General features: G+C 33.6%; 2 protein-coding genes across 6 annotated transcripts; one reads left to right on the plus strand and one right to left on the minus strand.

Moving 5' to 3' along the window:
- Nucleotides 1-1,414: 1,414 nt before the first annotated feature.
- On the plus strand, nt 1,415-13,205 carry LOC115977303 (histone-lysine N-methyltransferase ASHR3). 5 transcript variants are annotated; one of them, XR_004088511.1, is made up of 12 exons: nt 1,415-1,833; nt 2,744-2,890; nt 4,178-4,342; nt 7,551-7,577; nt 8,450-8,564; nt 8,788-8,881; nt 9,473-9,566; nt 9,720-9,798; nt 10,345-10,516; nt 10,583-10,663; nt 11,917-12,000; nt 12,593-12,681. XR_004088511.1 is itself a non-coding variant. In XM_031099083.1 (12 exons), the coding sequence occupies exons 1-12, from the start codon at nt 1,477-1,479 to the stop codon at nt 12,611-12,613; spliced, it is 1,425 nt and encodes a 474-aa protein (XP_030954943.1). In that variant the 5' UTR covers nt 1,415-1,476; the 3' UTR covers nt 12,614-12,698. The 5 variants fall into 5 exon arrangements, 4 of the variants coding, with proteins under 4 accessions (XP_030954943.1, XP_030954946.1, XP_030954944.1 ...); XM_031099083.1 differs by lacking the exon at nt 11,917-12,000 and adding an exon at nt 11,564-11,636 and having other exon boundaries at nt 12,593-12,698; XM_031099086.1 differs by lacking the exon at nt 11,917-12,000 and adding an exon at nt 11,424-11,516.
- Nucleotides 13,206-16,120: 2,915 nt separating this feature from the next.
- LOC115958950 (gamma-glutamyl peptidase 3-like) lies at nt 16,121-17,809 on the minus strand. The gene is made up of 3 exons (XM_031077235.1): nt 17,317-17,809; nt 16,644-16,976; nt 16,121-16,525 (listed from the first exon to the last, which is right to left on the minus strand). The coding sequence occupies exons 1-3, from the start codon at nt 17,632-17,634 to the stop codon at nt 16,430-16,432; spliced, it is 747 nt and encodes a 248-aa protein (XP_030933095.1). The 5' UTR covers nt 17,635-17,809; the 3' UTR covers nt 16,121-16,429.
- Between the last annotated feature and the right edge of the window lie 3,707 nt (nt 17,810-21,516).

Consider the following 21,516-nt stretch of genomic DNA (forward strand, 5'->3'; position numbering starts at 1 on the left):
TTGTAATAAAATAATTTTTAAATGTGTAAATAGTATCGTGGAACCTAGTTTTAATGAAAATTTTGTTGAATTTCTTACTTATGGATTCCGTGAACAGTACATGGGACTCATTATTTAAAACGCAAACACGTTTTCAACACAATCCAAACTAACAATTAAATAGGTTTAAAAAGTTGCATTTTTCTACACCTAGGGCTTTGTGACCAAATTCTCACTCACCATCAATCAAAGAAGATCAGAAGAACTAGTAATCAAGTTGAAGCTGCTGCAATCAACATAGATGTGCTGCTGTGCAAATCTTGCATAGGGTTCCTGAAGTCACAAATGAATTATGTAGATTAATCCAACAGAGTTGGAGCTGTGAGTGGTCACGGTCACATTAATAAGTATTTATTGGAGGTAGCTTTAGACTTATAAGGTTAATTTTACTGTACAAACTTCAATTTTACTAATGGATTTGTTCCTTAAAAGTTTGGCAATAAACCACCAAAGGATTTTTCCTATTAGAGTTTTCACTTCATAACCATATTAATTGTTTTTTTTACTTTTTGCACTTGTCTATTTAGTATTTAGTAATATTGGTTTGCAACGATATTTAACCAAAACTAAATGTCAATGTCAATATCATAATTAATTAATTTTTTTTTTTTTATACAAGATAGAATTTCTACTCTAATTTAGTCTAAGTGTATATGTGTGTGAAATTCTCTTCTAAAGACTTGAACCCTAGCGCTTGCCCCCCACACCCCATAAGCATTTGTATTTATAAAGTGACCACCGTATCAAGGGTACGCGATGGTAATTAATTAATTAATTACTTGAATTGGCTTAAATTTGCTTAACTGTTGGCAATCAGGGTCTAAATTCCATGCATACATCTGTGGCGAGATTTTCATTAAATATATTGAATAGGGGTCTAGACATTTTTCAAACAGCTAATGTACAAACATACAACTGGGAAAGCCAAAGTGAACACAAGACATGAATCACATAGATACAAATACATAGCCTAATCTCAACCAAATTTGTGGGAAAATGTAAAGAATGTGAAGGGAAATTCATTATTAAAAAAAAAAAAAAAAAAAACCTTCAGAAAAATTGGCATTACCCATCCTAGAGGATGTAAAAGGAAAGCAAAATTGATCGGTTCTGATTGATTCATAATCAAACGGTGGCTGATTGGTTGAAAAAAAATAGTATTAAAATCCCAACGTACAAGAGTGCAGGAGTTGGGAATTGGGACCCATCAACAGGACCACTCTCTCGAATAATTCAGCACCCACCAACACCAACCCATCTGACCTGGCAGGGGGCACTCTCGTAAATAACACCATTACCGTAATTTTCACTTTCCCCTCCTCTCTGCAACTACAAAATTTTCACTTTTCCCGCCCAAACTCCACTCTCTCTCTCTCTCTCACTATACATAGTGAGGGAAAGAGAGAGAGAAAGAGAAATAATGTTCTCTTCACAAAAATGCCAGACCTCGGAAACCTCTCCCTCTCGTCTTCTCTCGCTCTGACTAACCTCAAGCTAGTCCCTGACCCAGACCCACCCAAAACCCTAGACCAAGAAGCCCGCCATTGGGACCAAAGGTTGCGATTCCCGATTCTTCACAAAGGGGATATCAGCGATGTCAATGGCAATGGTAATGGTAATGGAAATGGAATTAGGGTTTTGAAGCGGAGCCGGGGCTCGTTGGACCGGCCTAAGAAGGCCAACAATGGGAAGAGCTTGGAGGACCATGTGAAAGCTTGGGCTCTGAGTAAGATGGAGTTAGGGGTTCCCGAATCGCATTGCTCGCTTCCTTTCCTCGTTGGAGCTCCCAAAATGGTACCTTCATTTTTACTCACTTTTGAGAAATTGAAAAAAATTTGATCTTTTTTGGTACAGTAATTTGGGAATTGTTTTTAGTATAATTTGTATGTGATTTAAAGCATTTTTTATTTTATTTTATGAAATGGGATGTGCATAAATTTCGTAGCGTATTAGGGGAACTGGTTCTTTCAAATGCAGTGAAGAAGAAGCAATTTTATGGAAATGAATCTTAGTTCCTAAGAATGTTTTAGGGACAATTCTGGAGCTTATCCGCTTTAAGCTTTAACTAGTTCATCAATTATAATTTACAACAAGTTTACAAGCATCAAACATAGTCCCCACTTTGTTGAGTGATGATTCATACACTAGGTTTCTTCTAATGTGAGGCGCATGAAGAACAATTTTCGAAGATAGAGATTTGCCAGAAGTTAATTTCAAGAGCATTTTTCGCTTTCCTGCAAGTAGTGTAGTATGAGCGTCTTCTAGATTGGTGCTCGGTCCGTCTATGACTTCCTTATAATTGAGGAATAGCTTTTTGCTAGAACAAATATGTCTGGTGGCCTTTTTGTCCATTTTCTGTTCAATTATGTTCACTGTATTTACTTCAGAGGCAACTACAGCTATCACCTCAGATTCTGTTAGATTAGCTTGACACTTGGGTGATTAAATTTGAAGCTTGTCCAATCTTTCCACCAGTTTTCAAGCGTAGGTGGAGCTGATTTATTTATTTATATTATATTTGTATTAAATTTGAAGCATTTTCAACGTAATGAACTTGTTTGAAAGGTGTATTTTTGTAATCTTTGTTCATGGACTTGTAAATGATTTTTAGTGAGAATTGTGACTCCAACATGATGCTTTGTAATGCATTCTTGTCATTTGATACTTCCCTATTTTGTTCCTCTCTTGTTGGCATCCATTTCAGATTGAATGTCTTGTTTGTCATAATTATATCTACCCTGAGGAGGGGGTGTTATGCTCTGTTCGTGGTTGCCAAGGACTCTACCACATACAGTGTGCAAAGGAAAAGCTTCAGGTCTCAAATCTGAAAAAATTCAAGTGCCCACAACATGTAAGGTCTCATCAAACCCAATGGTAGTTTCTTTTTTCTTGATTTTTAGATGTATAAATCACTGCACTGTGTTAATTCAGTTCAATGTAACAATAATATATACACACGCACACACAACATGTAAGGTCTCATCAAACCCAATAGTAGTTTCTTTTCTCTTGATTTTTGGATGTATAAATCACTGCACTGTGTTAATTAACTTCAATGTAACAATAATACACACACACACACACACACACAAAATGTCATAATTTATGCTTGTATACAGCAAACAAGCTGGCTATTAATTTGTATTTTGAAGCTGCTGTGCGTATTTTTGTGCTTTATTGATTTTGATACACCTTCAGTAGTTGGTCCACTTATTATTGAAATTCTTTCTAGGCTGTCAATACACACTTAATAGCTGGTCTTTTTTAAAATGTGGATCACATCAAATTCTTACTATATTGAAATGGAAAGGCACACCAAGACATCTTTTGGTTCTTACTATTCCTTGCATTTTGTTAATTTGATTAAATGTAACAAGGTTGCATGCACACTTTATCTTATATTATGCCTCTCCATAATAAAAAATCTTGCTTTTATTCTATACGTTGAAGGTGCTTTATATATTTTGGTGCTTTATAGATTTAATACAACCCTTCTTATATTTGCACTACTTATTATTGAATTTTATATAGGCTATTGAAATGTGGGTTTCCTTGGTTCTTTTTTGCTGTTGTAAGAAATCCTTCGTTTAATGTTTCTTTACTTATGAACACCCCCCCCCCCCCAACCCCCCTTTTTTTTAAAAAAAAAAAGAAAAAAAAAAAAAAGAGAAAGAATACCTTCATTTAATGCCATGATGTGCTTCTATTATATTGTTTGGTGTCTTATCTGTCGTCAAATGTCAGCTTTATTATCATTTTATTTTGGAGGTAAGTGTGGTAATTATTTTCAAATCTAATCATCTCTTAAGTCTTAACTTTTAGGAGAGATTAAGAGCCCTCATTTATTACTTCGGAATGTCTCTTTTTTCATATCTGTTTTATAATACTGTTATTTCTGAATTTTTTTGTGTCATTTTCTGAATCACAAGTTTTTTTTTTTTGTTTTTTTATTTTTATTTTTTATTTATTTTATAGATGGTTAAATTGACACTTTTTTGCCCCTGTTGATTGATATATGTTAATTATTTTTTTTCTTTTTTTTTTTTCTGTCAGAATAATGAATATCTAGATATTCTTATTCATTATTATACTTCTACTTGTAAAGGTGCTAATGTATTTTCCATCTTTTGATGAGCAGGCCTGCTTCATTTGCAAACAGAAGTTACATTGGCGGTGTGTGCGGTGTCCAATAGCATCGCATGATAAGTGTGCACCATGGCCAGACCAAGTAAGGCATTTTGAAAGCCAACCAGGGAAAGCTGTTTGCTGGAGGCATCCTAGTGATTGGCGACTAGATAGGAAGGTCAAATTTTCCTTTCCTTTGTCAATTTGGTTTCATTACTATTATTACCTTTTTGAAATATCTATTATAAGGGTATTGTCATTGCCTGTTTAGTAATTTTGATAAATGCTACCCTGGGTCCCCTCATCTTCATAACTTTTTTCAGCAATATTTCTAGTTATATCAATCCAATCCACATGAGGACCATTCTTTTATTATATTGTATTCTATACCATTTGTTTTGACTCATTGTACCATGATTGTGTCTTGGTTAACAAAAATTCATTAGTCAATTTTTATTAGTATAACATGTCTAGTTTTGAGTTTGTATAATTCATGTGCTATGAAGCACTGATGCAGCAAAATGGGTGCCATACCGGTGTCTGACATGGGGTGCGGCAGGTGACGCTGTTGCCCGAGTATCGGTGCCGCGTCGGATTTTCTCTCTTTTTTTTTCATTTTCGGATTTGCGCCGACTCGCACCAATTCGGCTCCGATGCGCGCTGAACCGGGCCGATTCGGATCGTATCGGCCGAATATCGGTGTGTTTCGGCAGGAAAAAGGAAATCGGCCGGTAAAAATAAAAAAACTTAAACCGAAAATACCCATGGATATTGATACAAGATAGCCGTTGTCGCCGTCACAATTTCACCGGCTTTAACCCCTTTCTTTTTCGTCTTTTTCTTCCTTTTTTTTGGCCAAAGCCCCAGCCTTTTGTTCTGTTTCTTTTTTTGATAAGTTTTGTTAAATGCCTTTGTTGACAACTTAAAAGGCTTTATTTTGATTTTTGTGCCTCTCTAACCAAACATGTGAGCCATTGAGCCACATCTTCCATTTTTTTTTAATAAGAAGCTACACCTATTTTAATACCTGCCACATATATCCTTTATTTTGTTTTTGGACTGACCAAATACGTGAGCCACTAAGCCACATCTTTTTTTTATTATTTATTTATTTATTTATGGGAAGCCTCATCTATTTTAATACCTTTGTCAATAATTCAAGTGTCAAAAACTTTTGTGTTCTTATTACTATCTATGTATTATTATTATTATTATTATTATTACATGAGTTTTCTATTATTATTATATAAAAAAGCATGCTTAGCAATATATAAAATATATAAATAAAAATATTTTTAATAATTTTTAATCGTCACACCCGCTGCACCCGCACCCTATATTTTCAAAAATTGTCGAGTCCTGCACCTGTACCCGCACCCGTGCTTCATAGTTCATGTGAGGAAGCAACATTAGACAAGACATAGTTTCTATATATTCTCTTGTGAAGGCCTTTTTGTGTGTTGTGTGGGCAGTGTTGAGTCCATGTCTGGTGTTTAATAGGTAGATCTTAACTATATAACGATTGCGAGAAACAGTAATTGTAACTTGATGTGGCTAGTGCTTTTCTTGAGCTGTGAGAAATGGTATCTAAGGACCTTGATAAGGACATTAGGGATATAGGTGGAAGATATTTTGATACCCAAATTGGATATGAGTGTGAGTTGCGTGGGTGTGAGTCAATTCCCACATCGAGCATGTGCTAGGTCAATCTGGGTTATATAAGCAATTATGAGGAACTCTAATTGTAACTTGACTAGTCCTTTTGGGATATGTAGTAGACGTGGATAGTGTTTCCATCAGGTCATGGCACACATGATTGCCAATCTTGTCATGTATGCATGGACAAAAACACACTGAAGCTTGTTGTCTTTGCAAATGGATCAATGGGTGTTAAATTTGTTATCTTGTGCTCTAATAGCCTTTATTTTCACTAAGGTCCTTCTGTTCACCAATCTTTAAATTGCATCATTCCAATATGCTTATATCACCCACCAACAATTTGAGAGGGGAATGATAAAGAGTCAAATCTTAACCATGATTCATGACCATGATTGATGCCTTCAATGTAATGGAGAAAATCATATCTTAATTATGATTCTTACCCATGACTGATGTGTTCAACTTGCATATTATTGTCAATGAATTTAAATTCACACCCTATATACAATTGTAAGGTCAAAGCCTAAAGGCTCAATCTAATATAAATATAACATTACAGCCCTAACAAGGAAACTCTTCCCAAATTACATTTATTAATTGCTCATGAATCAACACATACATCTTAAGTTCTTTTTTTGGTGGGGGGTTATTTAAATCCCCATTGGACCTGTGGACTACAAATCAGAGTTAGCCCTTGTAGCACCCACCAACAGTTTGTGGGGGCATTAAGAGTCAAATCTCATTTGTAACGCTGTATTCTAGAATAATGGAATAAAAAATAACCTGCCAAAGGGAGTTTAGGAACATAGGGGTTGATAAAAAGAAATTTCTGGGGGAGTTGAAGAGGTTGGATGTGGAGGAGGTGCCGAAGGAATGAAGTGCCATGGTAGTTACAAACTTGTACATTTATGAGAACCCTCTGAATCCCACTCGTAGGTTTCTAGAGGTTGCAACTTTCCCAATATTCTCCATCGCATGACACCCTGACTTTGTGAACATCTATTGATTATGAGGAAGAATTCTAGTGTATATGACCCCACTGGTAGGAATTTGAATGTTGTTGTCGCTTCCCTGATATTTTCCATCTTGTGACAATATTGTTATGTAAGCATGTGGTTGGCATCGGTTTGTTCTATACTTTTTAGGAAAATATAAAATGATGAAGTAAAATCTAGAAAATATATTTTATGAGGAACATTCTAATGTGTCATTTGTTTTTGTTTTGTTAAAATCCATATAAACATTTTGGCAAGTGTGAAAAATTGTTGAAAGTAAGGCATTTTGTGTTACCTCTTCAAGTTTTTGGTTAGTTTGTTGCATTAGTAGAATCACAGTTCAATGTGTGTGTGTGTGTGTGTCTTAGATATCTTTTACCTCATTGTTCAATAGTCTTTCACATACTGTACCCATTTTTCTGTGTCTGTATGTATTTTAGTTGCTTTCAACCTCTAGTTAAGCATTTAGAGTGCTGAACTGTGATCAATGGACTTCTCAATACATTGTCTTGTCATTTCTTGTGGGGCTCTTTGATTTACCATCTAGAGTGCTTTAAATACTTTTGTGGTTTATCAAAGAGAAAAAGATGCTTTTGGGGTTGAGTTATACAGATTGAATTTAATTCAACTATCTCTCTGTATTTTAAATTTTCATTGAAGTTTTATTTCTTCATTCAAATTTTTCATTGATTAGGCTGGCTGACAAGACTGATATATTTGTTGAATGAGCAGCATGCAGCTTGGACAAGTGACATAAAGGTAAAATTCATGAGGAATCTGTTAATATAATTGTTTGAACTTATATAATGTAATCATATGTTACATGAATGCCCTGAAATTAAGTACCCATGTCAGACATGACAATTCTTGGTTAGGGGTATGGACATGGGATATGCTGGTGCTGGGCCTGCCTGCTGTCACACAGTGATGTTATAGATGTGCCAAAGAAATGAAGAGAGTAACATTCAGGATCCTATGAATCTAGAAGATTTTTTTACCCAAAATGTTGCAAGGATGAATATTTTATAATAAGAATAATTTGTTGCACGCAACTTTGTTTGCATGAATAATTTATTCTGTTGTAACATATAGAATGGAAAAAATTGAATTTTTTGGTATTGATTTGTCTCCTTGTGGTTAGAAATTGAAAGTGGAGGCACTCAATATCAGATGCAAGTTAACACCCAACACAATCACCCCATGTAAATGTAATTTTGAGAAATGCTTTAGGAAATTTGCATATTTTCATTTAATATTTTCCTACCTTCAAAGTCTAAACCTAGAAATTACTATGCTTTGTCTGTGAGTTCAGTATAGGAGTTATGTATTTGTACTTTGGGCGTTAGTGTTTGTTGTTTATGATTTACCTTGTCAGGATGGCCTTTAGTCTAGGCCCATACCAAATCAAAGAATGAACAAAATGGAAGTAGAGGGAACATAAATCTTAATCTGACTTATTGAATCAAGAAATTTTTTCAACTTATACCTGTAACTTTTTAGAGAAGCAAAGAAAGTTCTAAATGTTCTATTGCATATAAAGCTGTAGATCTTATATTTGTTTAGTCATCATCATATACCAGTGTCTAATTCTCTTTCTCCCCGAAAAGATAACGAAACTCCTCAAATTTCAGGAAGTTTTTGGTCGCTTGCCTCTGCCTTATATGGAGGAGGAGTTCAATGTTGACTCAATATGTAAAGACATGGAAAATAAAGTGGAGCCACCTCCCTATATGCACATCAGGCGCAGTATCCTATTCTGTTATGTTCTATATTGTATTAGTTATATTTTCTCTGCACTATCATTGTATCAATCATTTAAGCAAATAATTGCATATTTGTTAAAAAATTTATTGAGCAACTTCTTGGTGAAACAGTGAATGTTGCTCCAACTTGGCGGGTTATGTTTTATTCCATTATTCTAGAATTCAGTTTTTATAACTACTATGGCACTGGCCTCAACTGAAAATAGATATCTACCTAGTTAAGAAGAAGCGTGATGATGCTGATGATGATATTGGATGCACAAATTGCAGTTCTATGTGCTCTGAGGATTGTGTCTGCAGGTCATTTATTTCTTCGTTTCTCCTTTTTTTGGGAGGGTGCGCCCCGCCTGCTCCCCCCCCCCCCCCCCCCCTTTTTTCTCTATTAAAGTGGAGGAGAGATATTATCCATGGGCATGTATTAGAGTATGGAAGTTTGATTCTCTTAATTATGGAATTGATTGGATATAAGGTTGGGGTAAACAGAGAAATCATTTCTTCATTTGAAAATTGAAACACTAAAAGAATAGCTCATATTCAGACCAAGCTATCATGTTTCCTCAGTTTGATAATTTTCTCTATGAAATGTAATTGGTTAGTTTTTTGTAGATAAACCACAATTTTTCCTGCACAAATTACCAAGAGCCATGTAGCTCAAGTGGTTGATGCCTCCTAGTGTTTCTAAAGGAGACATCTGGGGTTCAACTTTCCCCTCCCCCAATTATCGAATTATCAAAAAAATATATATAAAAAAAAATCCCTGTGCAGCAGTGGCACTACTTTCTTTCCTACCTCCTTCAATTAAATTCTTTATTAACTACATTGCTGTTCATTTGAGTAGCAATGTTATAGATACTCTAGCTGCTTTAGCATTTTGTTTGTATTGCGTAATAGGGTTCAATGCATAAGCTGTTCTAAGGCATGTCGCTGCTCGGAAAATTGCACAAACCGGCCATTTCGCAATGAGAAAAAGATCAACATTGTCAAGGTGAAAATTTTGAATTCAGGAGTGCATGAAGGTTTTTTTTTTTTTTACCTCAAACTTGTATTGTTTAGGAGAAATTATTTAGGCTTTTTTCTAAGTTGATGTAGTTCTTGGTTTCTAAGTTTACTAACCATTTAATGGTTATCTTCCTCTCAGACAACACTCTGTGGTTGGGGAGTAGAGGCAGCAGAAAAAATTAATAAAGGCGATTTTATTATTGAGTACATTGGAGAAGGTAGTCTGTTTTATTTGAATTTAGCTTATATTGTCACAAGCCTGCAAATTTATAAAAAAAAAAAAAAAAAAAAAAAAATCGACATTTTGTTCTGTTGCTTTGGCTTTATTTTCATGAATAAGAATCCCACATTTCAAGCATTGCCTCTGTTACTCATGCCTTGTGATGCCAATCTTCTTTTTTATTTTTCGCTTTTCTTGGGTGTATATATGATTATTCAGGTCACTATATCCTGCCTACTTGCTTGGAAAGTTTGTCATTTTGTAATCATAATTAGGTAGGAGGATTTGGAAGTTGATTCAAATTGTGTGTATGTGTGTTAAAACATGAGCCTTCAAAGCAATTTCTTGTTGCTGCAGCTGTGTGCTCATATAAATCATAATTGCTTTGCTTCTATAGGAGATTTTCATTTGGCTTTTCTCGGGGTTGCTAGTGAAAATGACAAAATACTTTTCTTTGTAAAATAAAGTGGGGTGTCATTCTTGTGAAATTAAACATATTTTTCAAGCTTTTTGTACTAGTTAAGTTGTTGGTTTTCTGTTTCAGTCATTGATGATGCTCAGTGTGAGAAAAGACTTTGGGACATGAAATACAGAGGTGCACATAATTTTTACATGTGTGAAATTCGAAAAGACTTCACAATTGATGCAACTTTCAAGGGGAATGCTTCTCGCTTTCTAAACCATAGTTGTGATCCCAACTGTGTTCTGGAAAAGTGGTTAGTATGATTAGTTTAGTGACTGTTGTGTCCTTTCTGGTTTCTAATTGATATTTTCCCTTCCAGGCAAGTTGAGGGGGAAGTACGTGTCGGTGTTTTCGCTGCTCGGTCAATCAAGATTGGAGAGGCGTTAACGTATGATTACAGGTATATCTGGTTGTACCTTGTACTTAAGCTTTACTTTGTTTATATAAGCCCATGTTTTATGTTTCTGGTCCTTTATTAGTAGTCCAACAAAATAAACAATCAAAACCTGTCACTTATAAATAAAAAAACAATCAAAACCAGTCATACATATGGATGAAGAGGCAAAGTATCTGATATGTGCATATATTTCGATTACTGTGCACATACATATGTTTTATTTTTTTTCTTTTTTGCTAACGTGAGTGTCTAGATTTCTTCGAGCACCTAACTATTTTCCCTAGTGTGTGTAGTCCCTTTGTTCCACAAACACTAAGTAATTATAGGAAAGAATCCCTTAGAGATGGCCCCAAGATGTTGGTTAGGAGTTTTTAACCTATGACCTTATAGATCTCATAAAATCTTGGGAACCACTAGACCCAACCCCTAGGGGGTAGTTGGGATAGTGGTTACACTTTTGGTATGTGATTAGAGGTGGAGATTGGGAGGTGAGTGACCGTACATTCACAAAACCATGACATCTATGTGAGCGTGGCAGTACCCCTATCAATCCATTCTTGCACATTCTCTAGCCTGGCTTTATTATTACTCCAAGTAAATAATATCCTCTGAAACCCAAATGTACTAGTTGGCACTGTTATAGGATCTCTCTGAACTCCATCATCCTCCCAATTTTTCTATCAATAAATCCCTTCTTCCTTTGTTCAGTAATTTTATTAAAATCACTTGTACACAACCAAGGCTTCTAGTCGATTCTGCTCAGGTACTTGAGGAGGGTTCATGATTCTTTCCGGCAAGAGCTATCTGGGTATCCATAGAAGCCCAACCTCCAGCACTTGTCGGGGCCACTAACCATGTGAGCATCAATATATTGACATAGGCTTTTGACTATCTTTTATGTAGGACTCTCTTGAGTTCTCCTTGTGGCTGTTGCATGAGGCAGATGATGTTGCTGTCTTTGACCTTTGAAGTTGATGTAAATTTTCAACTATTTCTCATTGCAATAATATGATATAATGATGTATGTGTGTGTTTGCCAATTAACAAAAAGCTTTTTGTTTTTGTCTTAGCTTTATTTCAAATAATCTAACTTTAAGCTTTTATCTTGTTTTCACTCTAAAAAAAATCTAATTTTTTGTAAATAAGCTAGGTTTTAGTTTTTTGACTCACATTATGCAAATAAGCTACTGAAAGCAAGGCAATTTCCAAACAGACACATAATCTTTTCTTCACGTCTTCCAATATTTTGGTTTCAGAACATCTAGCTGACATCAATTTTGTTTTTGCCACGCCAAACCAATGCTGTTGGCTGACTCTTCTCAGCGCCCATAAGGCTGTTTGTATGGTTTCTTAGCTTTGATTATTTGTTTATAAATGTATTCAGCATGGTGTCTATCAAACCTACTTATATCTCCTTGTCTTATTATTCCAATATGCGTTCAATTCTGTCATGTCCTCAACAAAAGTCCACCTATTTGTCTTGCATACAACGAATTTAAAAGCATTGCTTTATGATCTCTCTGGTTTTTCCATAGCTGCCTTTCTCTCCAGAATCAGTGCCACTTTATCTGTAGACTAATTGTTCTGAAGTTTTGCATGTAACAATCTCTATATTCTTAACAGGGGTGATTGATTATTAAGAAATTGGGTTCATTATAGTGACTGGCTCCATTAACTAATTATCGGCATGAAATTTGCTTGTGAGCAATCTCTTATTTTGTTTTCTGAGGTTTCTTTCTAAGATAAAAGAATATTATCTATAGCAAAATGAGATAATTTGTTATACCAATTTTTATGAGAATTATATAAAGTAACAGGTCCTTGTTACACCTATTTTTATGGCTACTACAAGTTTCTAGCATATAATTTGTTAAGAGTCAGGACCTGTGAGTTGCAAAAGAGTGAGAAGTTATCTGGTTTTTGGCATTGTAGATTCGTGCAATTTGGACCTGAGGTGAAGTGCCACTGTGGAGCTCCAAGTTGTCAAGGCTATCTTGGGACCAAAAGAAAGATTGGTAAAGTGGATATTTGCTGGGGAACAAAACGGAAGAGAACATCAACTTCTTGCTTAACTATCATAGCAGTATGATTTGTATTGACAAATGTTGTAATAGTCATGTCATATATCACTTCCCATAAAATGTGGTCAAATAAAAAAACTAAAGAAAAAGAAAAGGAAAAAAGAAGGGGAGTAGAAAATACAGTCTCTTGTCATTGTTTTTACACCATTCAAGCTATTACATCCTCTCCAGATTTTTTTATTTTTTTATTTTTTTTGTAACAACTAATTCCCCTATTCCCAGAATTTTTCTTCTGTAGGCTTGTAAGTCAAACATTGTGAGTCAGCCAGTTACAGTCAGGTAAAAAAATTCAGGAAAAAAAAAAAATCTGAAAGAATGTCAGATTGGTTGGAATTATAGTTTTGATGTATATGCGGCACTGAAAGTTGTGTTCACAGCATCCTTTTCATGACTAATTGATTCCAGTGTCTTGAGTATATTGTACCTGACATTATTATCAAAAGAAATATTCTCAAATTCCCGAATGGTGTGCTGTTGGGTTTTTCTCTTTTGGTGGGTGTGATACACAAGGTGCTGTGCTTGTTTTAAGGAGTGAATTCCTCCTCATAGGATTGCAGATGCTTGTTCATGTTCTTATTACCTTGTCCATCTTCACTTGACCAAAGAGAACCTGTGTTCATTGAGGGTTTATTTATTTTATTTATAATCATTCATCCAAGTACACCAATTCTTTTGTACCATACTAGCTAGTCTCGTGCAATAGTTATTGCATGGTATGTGATTCGAACATGTGAGGGAAAAAACATGTACACTCAATTTGACAAATCTCTTGGATAAAGTTATGAGAATTATTCTTTGGTGGCCTTGCCTAATGGGATCCCTAGCCTCCCACTAAAACAATTTCATTTCTAAAAGAATAGCATAGATAGGATCTGTAAAAGGTAAACTAACCACACTTTTGTAATGCTACACTTTCCAGATTCCAAGGTTCCTCGGTTATGTTCGTTCCTATATATATATATATATATATATATATATATATATCTATATCTATAAGAAGAATCGGATACTAAGTGTGTGTTTGTGTAGAGATGTTTCTGCGTTTGCTTTTTTTTTTTTTTTTGGTTGGTCTCATGGCACTGTTTATGAACCAACCAATACCTGAAAAATGTGTGAACAATGTTTTGTATTTTGAAAAATATTTTACTATACAGTGTTTTCAATAATAAGTTTTTAATTTTTAGCAAAATAAGCGATATCTAAATAGACCTTAATATTCTCGCTGCAATATGTATTAAAAGCCTTTCGTCAATGTACAACTAAGCTTATCCATAATTTTAGTGGAACGGACTTTTAAGTTAAGAAGCCTACTATATATGTCGGAAAGGTTATGTTCCAATTCAGATGAATCCGTTTCTTTTGATTCAGAATTTTTAGATTAAAAAAAAAAAAATTTAACGTGTATAAAGTGTTGAGTTAGATTATATATTTTAAAAGATATAACATTCTCTACAATGTTACACCTAAAAATATAATATTCTTTACACTGTTACACCTAAAAATAAAGTATAATCTTTATGAGTTAGAGTTGGCATAATCACCTCTATGTTATACCCCAAAAAGAATTAGTTACAATTAAAACTTCTTATAATCGTGAATATATAAGCTCAAATTAATTTAATACATATTTGATGTAAGACACATGTACACATGTATAATATTTTTAAAGTTCAAATTTACACAATCTAAGTATAATCTAATCTACCGCATTTAAATCCACACCTTCATGATGCATACTTCTTTGCACCTGCCTTCTCGATATCATACTTGCTTTGTAAAGCTTTCCAAATTTTCTTAACAGAATTATAAGTTGTATCATAATAATCATAGAAATGATTGACAAGATAATTCAAAAGATAAGAGTAACAATTATATTCATCTTTTGTATACTTATCTATTTTTTCTTAATGGAGACTATATTCTTCCTCACTTATCTCATTGGTAGGAACTTTTGATGGATTCTTGTCAGTGAGAATGTAGGAAACTTTGAGAAAACTCAAGTAGAAGAGGACCTTTCCTTTCCACCTCTTGAAGTGGGTTCCCTTAAAGGGCTTGTTGAGATTTCCAATAGGCTCATTTGGTTTCTCTTGTGTAGGCTCCATGTGTTAAATCTTCTTAAAATTGTTGGTGTAAACACAATAATAATGGAAATAACAAAATGAGAAACTAAATAAAATAAGATTAATTGTTAGATATTAATCTAATGAGCTGGAGTTACACAATTAATAGTGAGATAAGGAGTTTCTGGAGAATGAAAAGACCCAAACGGATAGTCCATTAAGTGGGTTAATGGCTCTTTGTTTTCCATAATAAAAATGGGCTATCAAATAGGAGGATCCAAGAGGCTGATCCATTTCTAATTTTGATATCTCCACCCTTCACCTCCCCTTTGCATATGTATCTAGTCTAATATCTGAGACAATTCATGTTAGCCCATTAATCACCACAATTAAAAAGAATAAAATAATATCTCTCATTTTCAATGTGGAATTAAACATTTCACTAACTCCTCATCTTCCATATTCACTCTTATATCTTTACACTTATATTGTAACATTTATTCATTTTAATTAATTAATATTAAAATACTCCAACACCGAAAACGTGATGAGAGGAACAAGGGTGTCGATTTCATTATTATTGTAGAGTCCTGTCAATATTTCACCTAACTAATTTGTTAATTGGTTTAAATGCAAAACCTACCTTCTTTCTTCCTATTGAGATGTGAACATCATCAGAAACTAAAACATCACAGCACTTGATGAAGACCCCTTTACCTCCAAACCGGGTTTTAGTGAAATTGGCACACCATTGCACCTCCAAACTAGGTTAGATTAATTTTCTTTAATCCACTACATAACGGTTTAGACTATTCACGTGTATTATCACATGATTTATTAAATCATTTAAATAAATCACATGATTATTAAGTAGGTTATATGATTAAAAGAACACGTAAATAATTTTGTAAGTTACCATGTCGTGAATTGGAGGAGCCTCTGTCCATATACCATAATATAGATCTATGTTAGCATTTGCATCAACTCATGCACATTTTTTTGTTTATTTAAGGTCCATTTGGATACAGCTGAAAACTGAAAACTGAAAAATAATATAGTAAAATAATTTTTAAATGTGTGAATAATACCATGGGACCCATTTTTAATAAAAAAATTGCTAAAAAGTAAAATTTATTGGTCTAGTACACGGTGATAAAAATGAAACTTTGCTGCTACTGAGTTACAGTGACTTGTAAGACGTGGACGTATTTTGGGCCTTATTTTATTTTTGCACATCTGATTTGATGCGAATGCTTTTTGGATCTAGGTAACAAAAGTATCAAAAACAATCCACAAAGCTTTGTGCTACAGAAATTCACTTTATCCCAGCTGCAAAACTGAAAGTCAATTGGCTTAATTTATTTCTCAAATGGATATTATTCAAGACTGCAAAACTGAAAGTCACAGAAATTACTCCCACATGTACTTGAATCTTTGTTGTCTCTAATGCATTACAGTTAATTAATTTTCTTAATGAAAGGATCTTACACAGTATAAGAGTATAAGACCTGCTCATGCTAATCGTGTTGGGCTAGTCTAAGAAAGAAAACAGCACAATTTTTTTTCTTAGGAAAAAGAAAAAAAGAAAGGATTCCAGGGTCAGTAAGAAAGCAAGTGACGTGAGTCTATCATCGCTTAAGAAAGTTCCTGCATATCCTTTCCCAGCACATCCTATCCGGTTCAGCTGTCTGCATTCCCAACCTTACTTCGTCCGCAAAACCTTTCTGTAATTATTCAAATTCATATATTTAAAAACAAGCTAAATATATATAATATAACCAAAATAGAGACTATGAATCAATGGACAAAGTGCTTGTTTGTTTGTTTGTTTTTTTAAACTACCTCCAAAGCATCCATACTGAGAAGGCGATCAACGAGATTAAGAAGAATGTCACTGGTGTACTCGGGATGGCCTTGAATGCCTAAAATATGGTCTCCAATGGCGAACATCTCCACACCTGTTTTGTCTGAGAATCCAATCACTTCAGCACCCAGAGGGACCTCAAAAACCTCATCTTGGTGACACTCAATAATGGAAAGGGATGTTGGGATTTCACCCAAGTCATCAAAGAAGTAATATGGGGCCAAGTCTTTCACTATACTCACCTTCCTTAGCCCCACGTCCCACCCTGTATAGGCTTTACCAACTTTTCCACCCAATGCTCTACATAATACCTGCTTCATAAAGATTGATTATTAATAGTATTATACTTTCATGATAAATCTTGTATTTGAATCAACAATAAATGGAGGCCCCAAAGTTAATAAAGAATGGATGTGACCTTAATTAATTTTTATGGACACTGCATGCAAATCCTGCATGAGATTTATGTGACTTTTTTTCTATATATTATTAATTTGATATATTGAGAGTGGAAGAATTTGAACATAAACGTTTTTGTTTGAAATACCAAATCTGCCAGTTAAGCTGTAAGATTTTTGACAAATTTATGTGACTTCAATTCAGCAAAAGTAGTAGCTAATTATAATTGGTCCTCAAAGGTTAATTAATTACCTGGTGACCAAAGCAAATCCCAAGGATTTTTTTCTCCATGGCATCCAAAGTTTGCAAGAGCAAGCAGAGCTTAAGAATCCAAAAATCATTGCCATAAGCATCACTAGGACTGCCACTAACTACAAAACCATCATAATTTTGGAGCTCATTCACATCAGGGAACTCATCGTCAATAACCCTGAACAAGTCCCAGCTTTCTCCTTCTTCACCAAAAGCTGCAAGGTACACATTGAAGTACCCACCATATACTTTCTTAGCATAGTCAGAATCCTTTGTTGCTAGAAGAACAGCATATCTTTTTCCTCCTTCAACCTTCATCAATTCTTTAGCTAGAGAACAAAAATAGATTGAATAAAATCTTGAAACTGAAGTGGCTACTAAATATAGTAATATGTGTGTGTAAGAGAGTTAAGGAATTTAGAAGAAATTTTTTGGATTTGGATTTGGATTGTGGGTGTTTGTAGAGGCAATGACCCCTTTTATAGATCTCAATAATGGAATTCTTTTGTGTAAGCGATAGAGATAGGTGAGCAAGCAAAAATATATAAGTAATAATAGAGTCAGGTGAAATTTTTCATGTGATGGGAATTTGGGTAAATAAAAAATGATATGCCACTGTAAAAAAAGTTGAGACCTTCGTCGCTTGTGCCAATCAAAAGTGAGAACGTGTTACCATTTGACTTTGACAAACTTTTGTGTAGGAGACACGTTTTGCTAGATTTCCTTTTTGTTTTTTTTGTTTTTTTTTTCCCTTTTTTCTGGCTGCAGGTTAGGTTCCATTGGTTCTTCTTTTTTCTTTTTTCTCCAAAAAAAAAAAATTCTTCTCTTCTTCTTTTTTTTTTCCTTTTTTTCGATAAGCCATTGATTTTTCTTAAAGAGTCACTAGATATGGGATCCAATACTAAGAGCATCCACAACAGTGGAACCAAATTTTTAGCTTTTAAACACCACAAAAAGTTACTTTATTTATTTTACTTTTTCACATCCAACAACAGTAGTTTTATTTTAGCTTTTAATATAATAAAATAATATTTCATTCAACTACCAAAACACACCCACAAACACCATCAAAACCATAGAAATCACTGCATAGAGACACAGAGAAAGGAAAGGTAATGTGAACACAAAATGAAATGCAGAAGAAATAAAAAAAATTAAAAATAAAAGTAGTGTAAACGCTTTTTTTTTTTTTTTTACTTTACCTTTGAACTACTTTTTGGCTGTGCACTATAACTATGGAGTCAAAAAATATTATTTTGGCTCACTATTGCAGGGTACTCAAAATAGCTATTTAGCATCACTATTACTAGTGCTTTAAGAAGGAAAAAAAATTTAACTTTTTTCCTTCTCTATTATCAAATAAATAAAATATACTCTATCTTATTGAGTGGCTGGCTGAGGTCTCGATCATCTTGGTCTGATGGTATTGCATTGCATGCAATATTCTACAAATTCAATCGCAGCTACAAGGGATTTCTTTTCAGGGGATCACTAAAAAATTTAAATTAAACAAAATTTAATAATAATAAAAATAATTTGAATATATTTAGTTATCGATAAAAAAAAATACAAATACATGACATTTTACTATTTTCTTCTACAAGTCATATTTTGATATTATTATGAGTTTTCATTATTTATTGTCAATGTGCATAGGTGTAACTATTTTATTTTGTAAAGTTTGTATAACAATTTCTATTTTTATGCAATTGTCAATATCAATTTGTCAAGGGTGACATTGGAATATGTGGTTGCGACGGTGGCTACGATGGGGGTAACAAAGATGTGAGGGGTGTCAATATGAGGTTTTCGGTGGGGGTTGTTTGTTGGGAAAATTTGTTTTATGCTAAAATAAATCTGAAACACTTGCTGGGTCAAATCTGAAAATTTGGATTAAACAAAACAAACGGGCCTTATATTATAAGTTATACATATTTATCAGTATTCAACTAGTAAAATTATCAAATAACACAATGACATACAAACACTAAATTTTTAGTTACAGAATTTCTGAATTTATAATTTCAGCACTAATAATTCAGCTCTTAATTCTCTGATACCAAATCTTTAATTTTATTGAACAGCATTAAGTTGTTAAATTCATAGTGATGAAGTCAAATGCCATATTTCTTTTACTTCAAGTAGAACACAAATGCAAACACATCTATATGCATGAACCCATATCTTGGTCAAAAATAAAACAGCTAGCTTACCAAACAAGAAATTCTTACCTATGAAGTTCCCTAATTAGAATAAAGAATGGAATTTTCGTCATAGCAATTGCAGTGTAGGAAGAAGATAAACATTTTTACTTGGTCATGCTCATGTACTTCTCACACTTCACACCTTCAACATGGCCATGTTAAAAATCATGACATATATGGCCGCTGCTTCACTATTGAGGGATTTTCAAAACTATTCTCGGTCTAGTGTGAAAGCTTCGTCGCAGCGAGACATCAAATGGAAACCACCAGAAGGAGCGGTGGTGAAGATAAATTTTGATGGGGCTATGTTTGTTGAATCGGATCAAGCAGGGATAGGGGTGGTTGTCCGAAACAATAGGGGGCAGGTCATGGTGGCTTTAGCAGAAAAAATACCCAAACCAACATCCATAGTAATATTGGAGGTTCCGGTAGCACGTAGAGCAGTCTAGTTCATACATGAGCTGGGGTTCGCGCATTCCATTTTTGAAGGAGATGCAGAAACTGTTATTAAAGCACTTGCTGATGGAAATTGTACAATTCCTAGTGTCAGTCACATTGTAAAAGACATTGAGTCTATAAGTGGTTTGTTACGAACCAAATCCTCTCTCATATTAGGAGGCAGGGAAACATCGTGGCCCATGCCTTAGCGCAGAGAGTGAGACTTTCTTTTCCTATTTTAATCTGGATGGAGGATGTTGCCACCAGATATTTATTGTTTTGTATCTGCTGATTTTCCTATATCTTAATAAAATGCTAACGTGTTTGGATTCTCAAAAAAAAAAAAAAAAAAAGGTTATTTATTAAAGGTCTGATAATCTCCAGCAAAATCATCAAATTTTTGTACTGTTTGGAAAATAAACAGTAACTTTTACCTTTATCTACCCATTTTTTCAAATACACTTTCTAACAGACTCTCTATCTCATTTAAATATTATTTCTTTATTTATTATTTATTCTTTTTTTAACAACTACACATCTTCCAACATTTTTTTATTCAACATCTAATTATTATAATAGAAAAAAATGATTTGAAGAATGAACAGTAGTCCATCAGACTTGATGGGCTACTGTTTATTAGCCAAAAAAAATTTCGGATATAGATAGAGATTTGGAGCAAATACTTTCTATATTTTGGCTATACATACTCTATTGGAGATGCTCTAAGAAATGGAAAGTTCATTATAAAAATTAAAGCAAATATTGAACAGTGAACGGTAAATCTAGATAAGCGAGAGAATGTTACAGGGAATCTTTAGGAGTCATTTGAACAAAGACGGTAATACCGAAAGGTGCATGCATGGGAGCTTAAACCATGGGCGTCTCTCTCTCTATATATATTATATATATATATATATATATATATATATAATTTTTTTTGTTAGTTTAATACTATAATTTTTTTCTTAAAAATATATTTTTACACCTTGTCTTAAATTTTACACACTCTTATTACAAGTATTTCCAACTCTAAGAATAAAAAGTAAATGTTTGTGAATTGTAAGTGTCACTATTTTTTATAAATTTATATTCTGTGTGTGAGTGTATCTAATATTGATTATGTGCATTACTTTTTGTTATAATATTATTTGTGTGAATTATGATGTGTGTGGATGTTTGTGTGTACATTATAATATAAATATATATATATAATTTAATAATTAGGAAATAGATATGGTTTGTTGCATATGTGTATATTGTTGTCATGTTATAAAAACTTTTTGTTATAAAGTTAGTAAAATTCAAAAAAAAAAAAAAAAAAAAAAAAACGTAAAGATAGTGATTGTCTAAGTATTTGATTGGTTAAGTAGATACTAGTGTATAATTTTATGTATGAATGAGTGTGATTGTGTGCGTCAATAATTAATACAAAGCCAATGAGTTTAGTTTAGTCATTTAATTTAAAATATTTTTATAAAAACAATAACAAATAGATAATAAAAACTGCATAAAAATAAAAATGTTAAATAAACTTAATAAAATAAAATAATTATAGACT

Source organism: Quercus lobata, chromosome 2, assembly GCF_001633185.2.
Source record: "Quercus lobata isolate SW786 chromosome 2, ValleyOak3.0 Primary Assembly, whole genome shotgun sequence".
Classification (NCBI taxonomy): domain Eukaryota; kingdom Viridiplantae; phylum Streptophyta; class Magnoliopsida; order Fagales; family Fagaceae; genus Quercus; species Quercus lobata.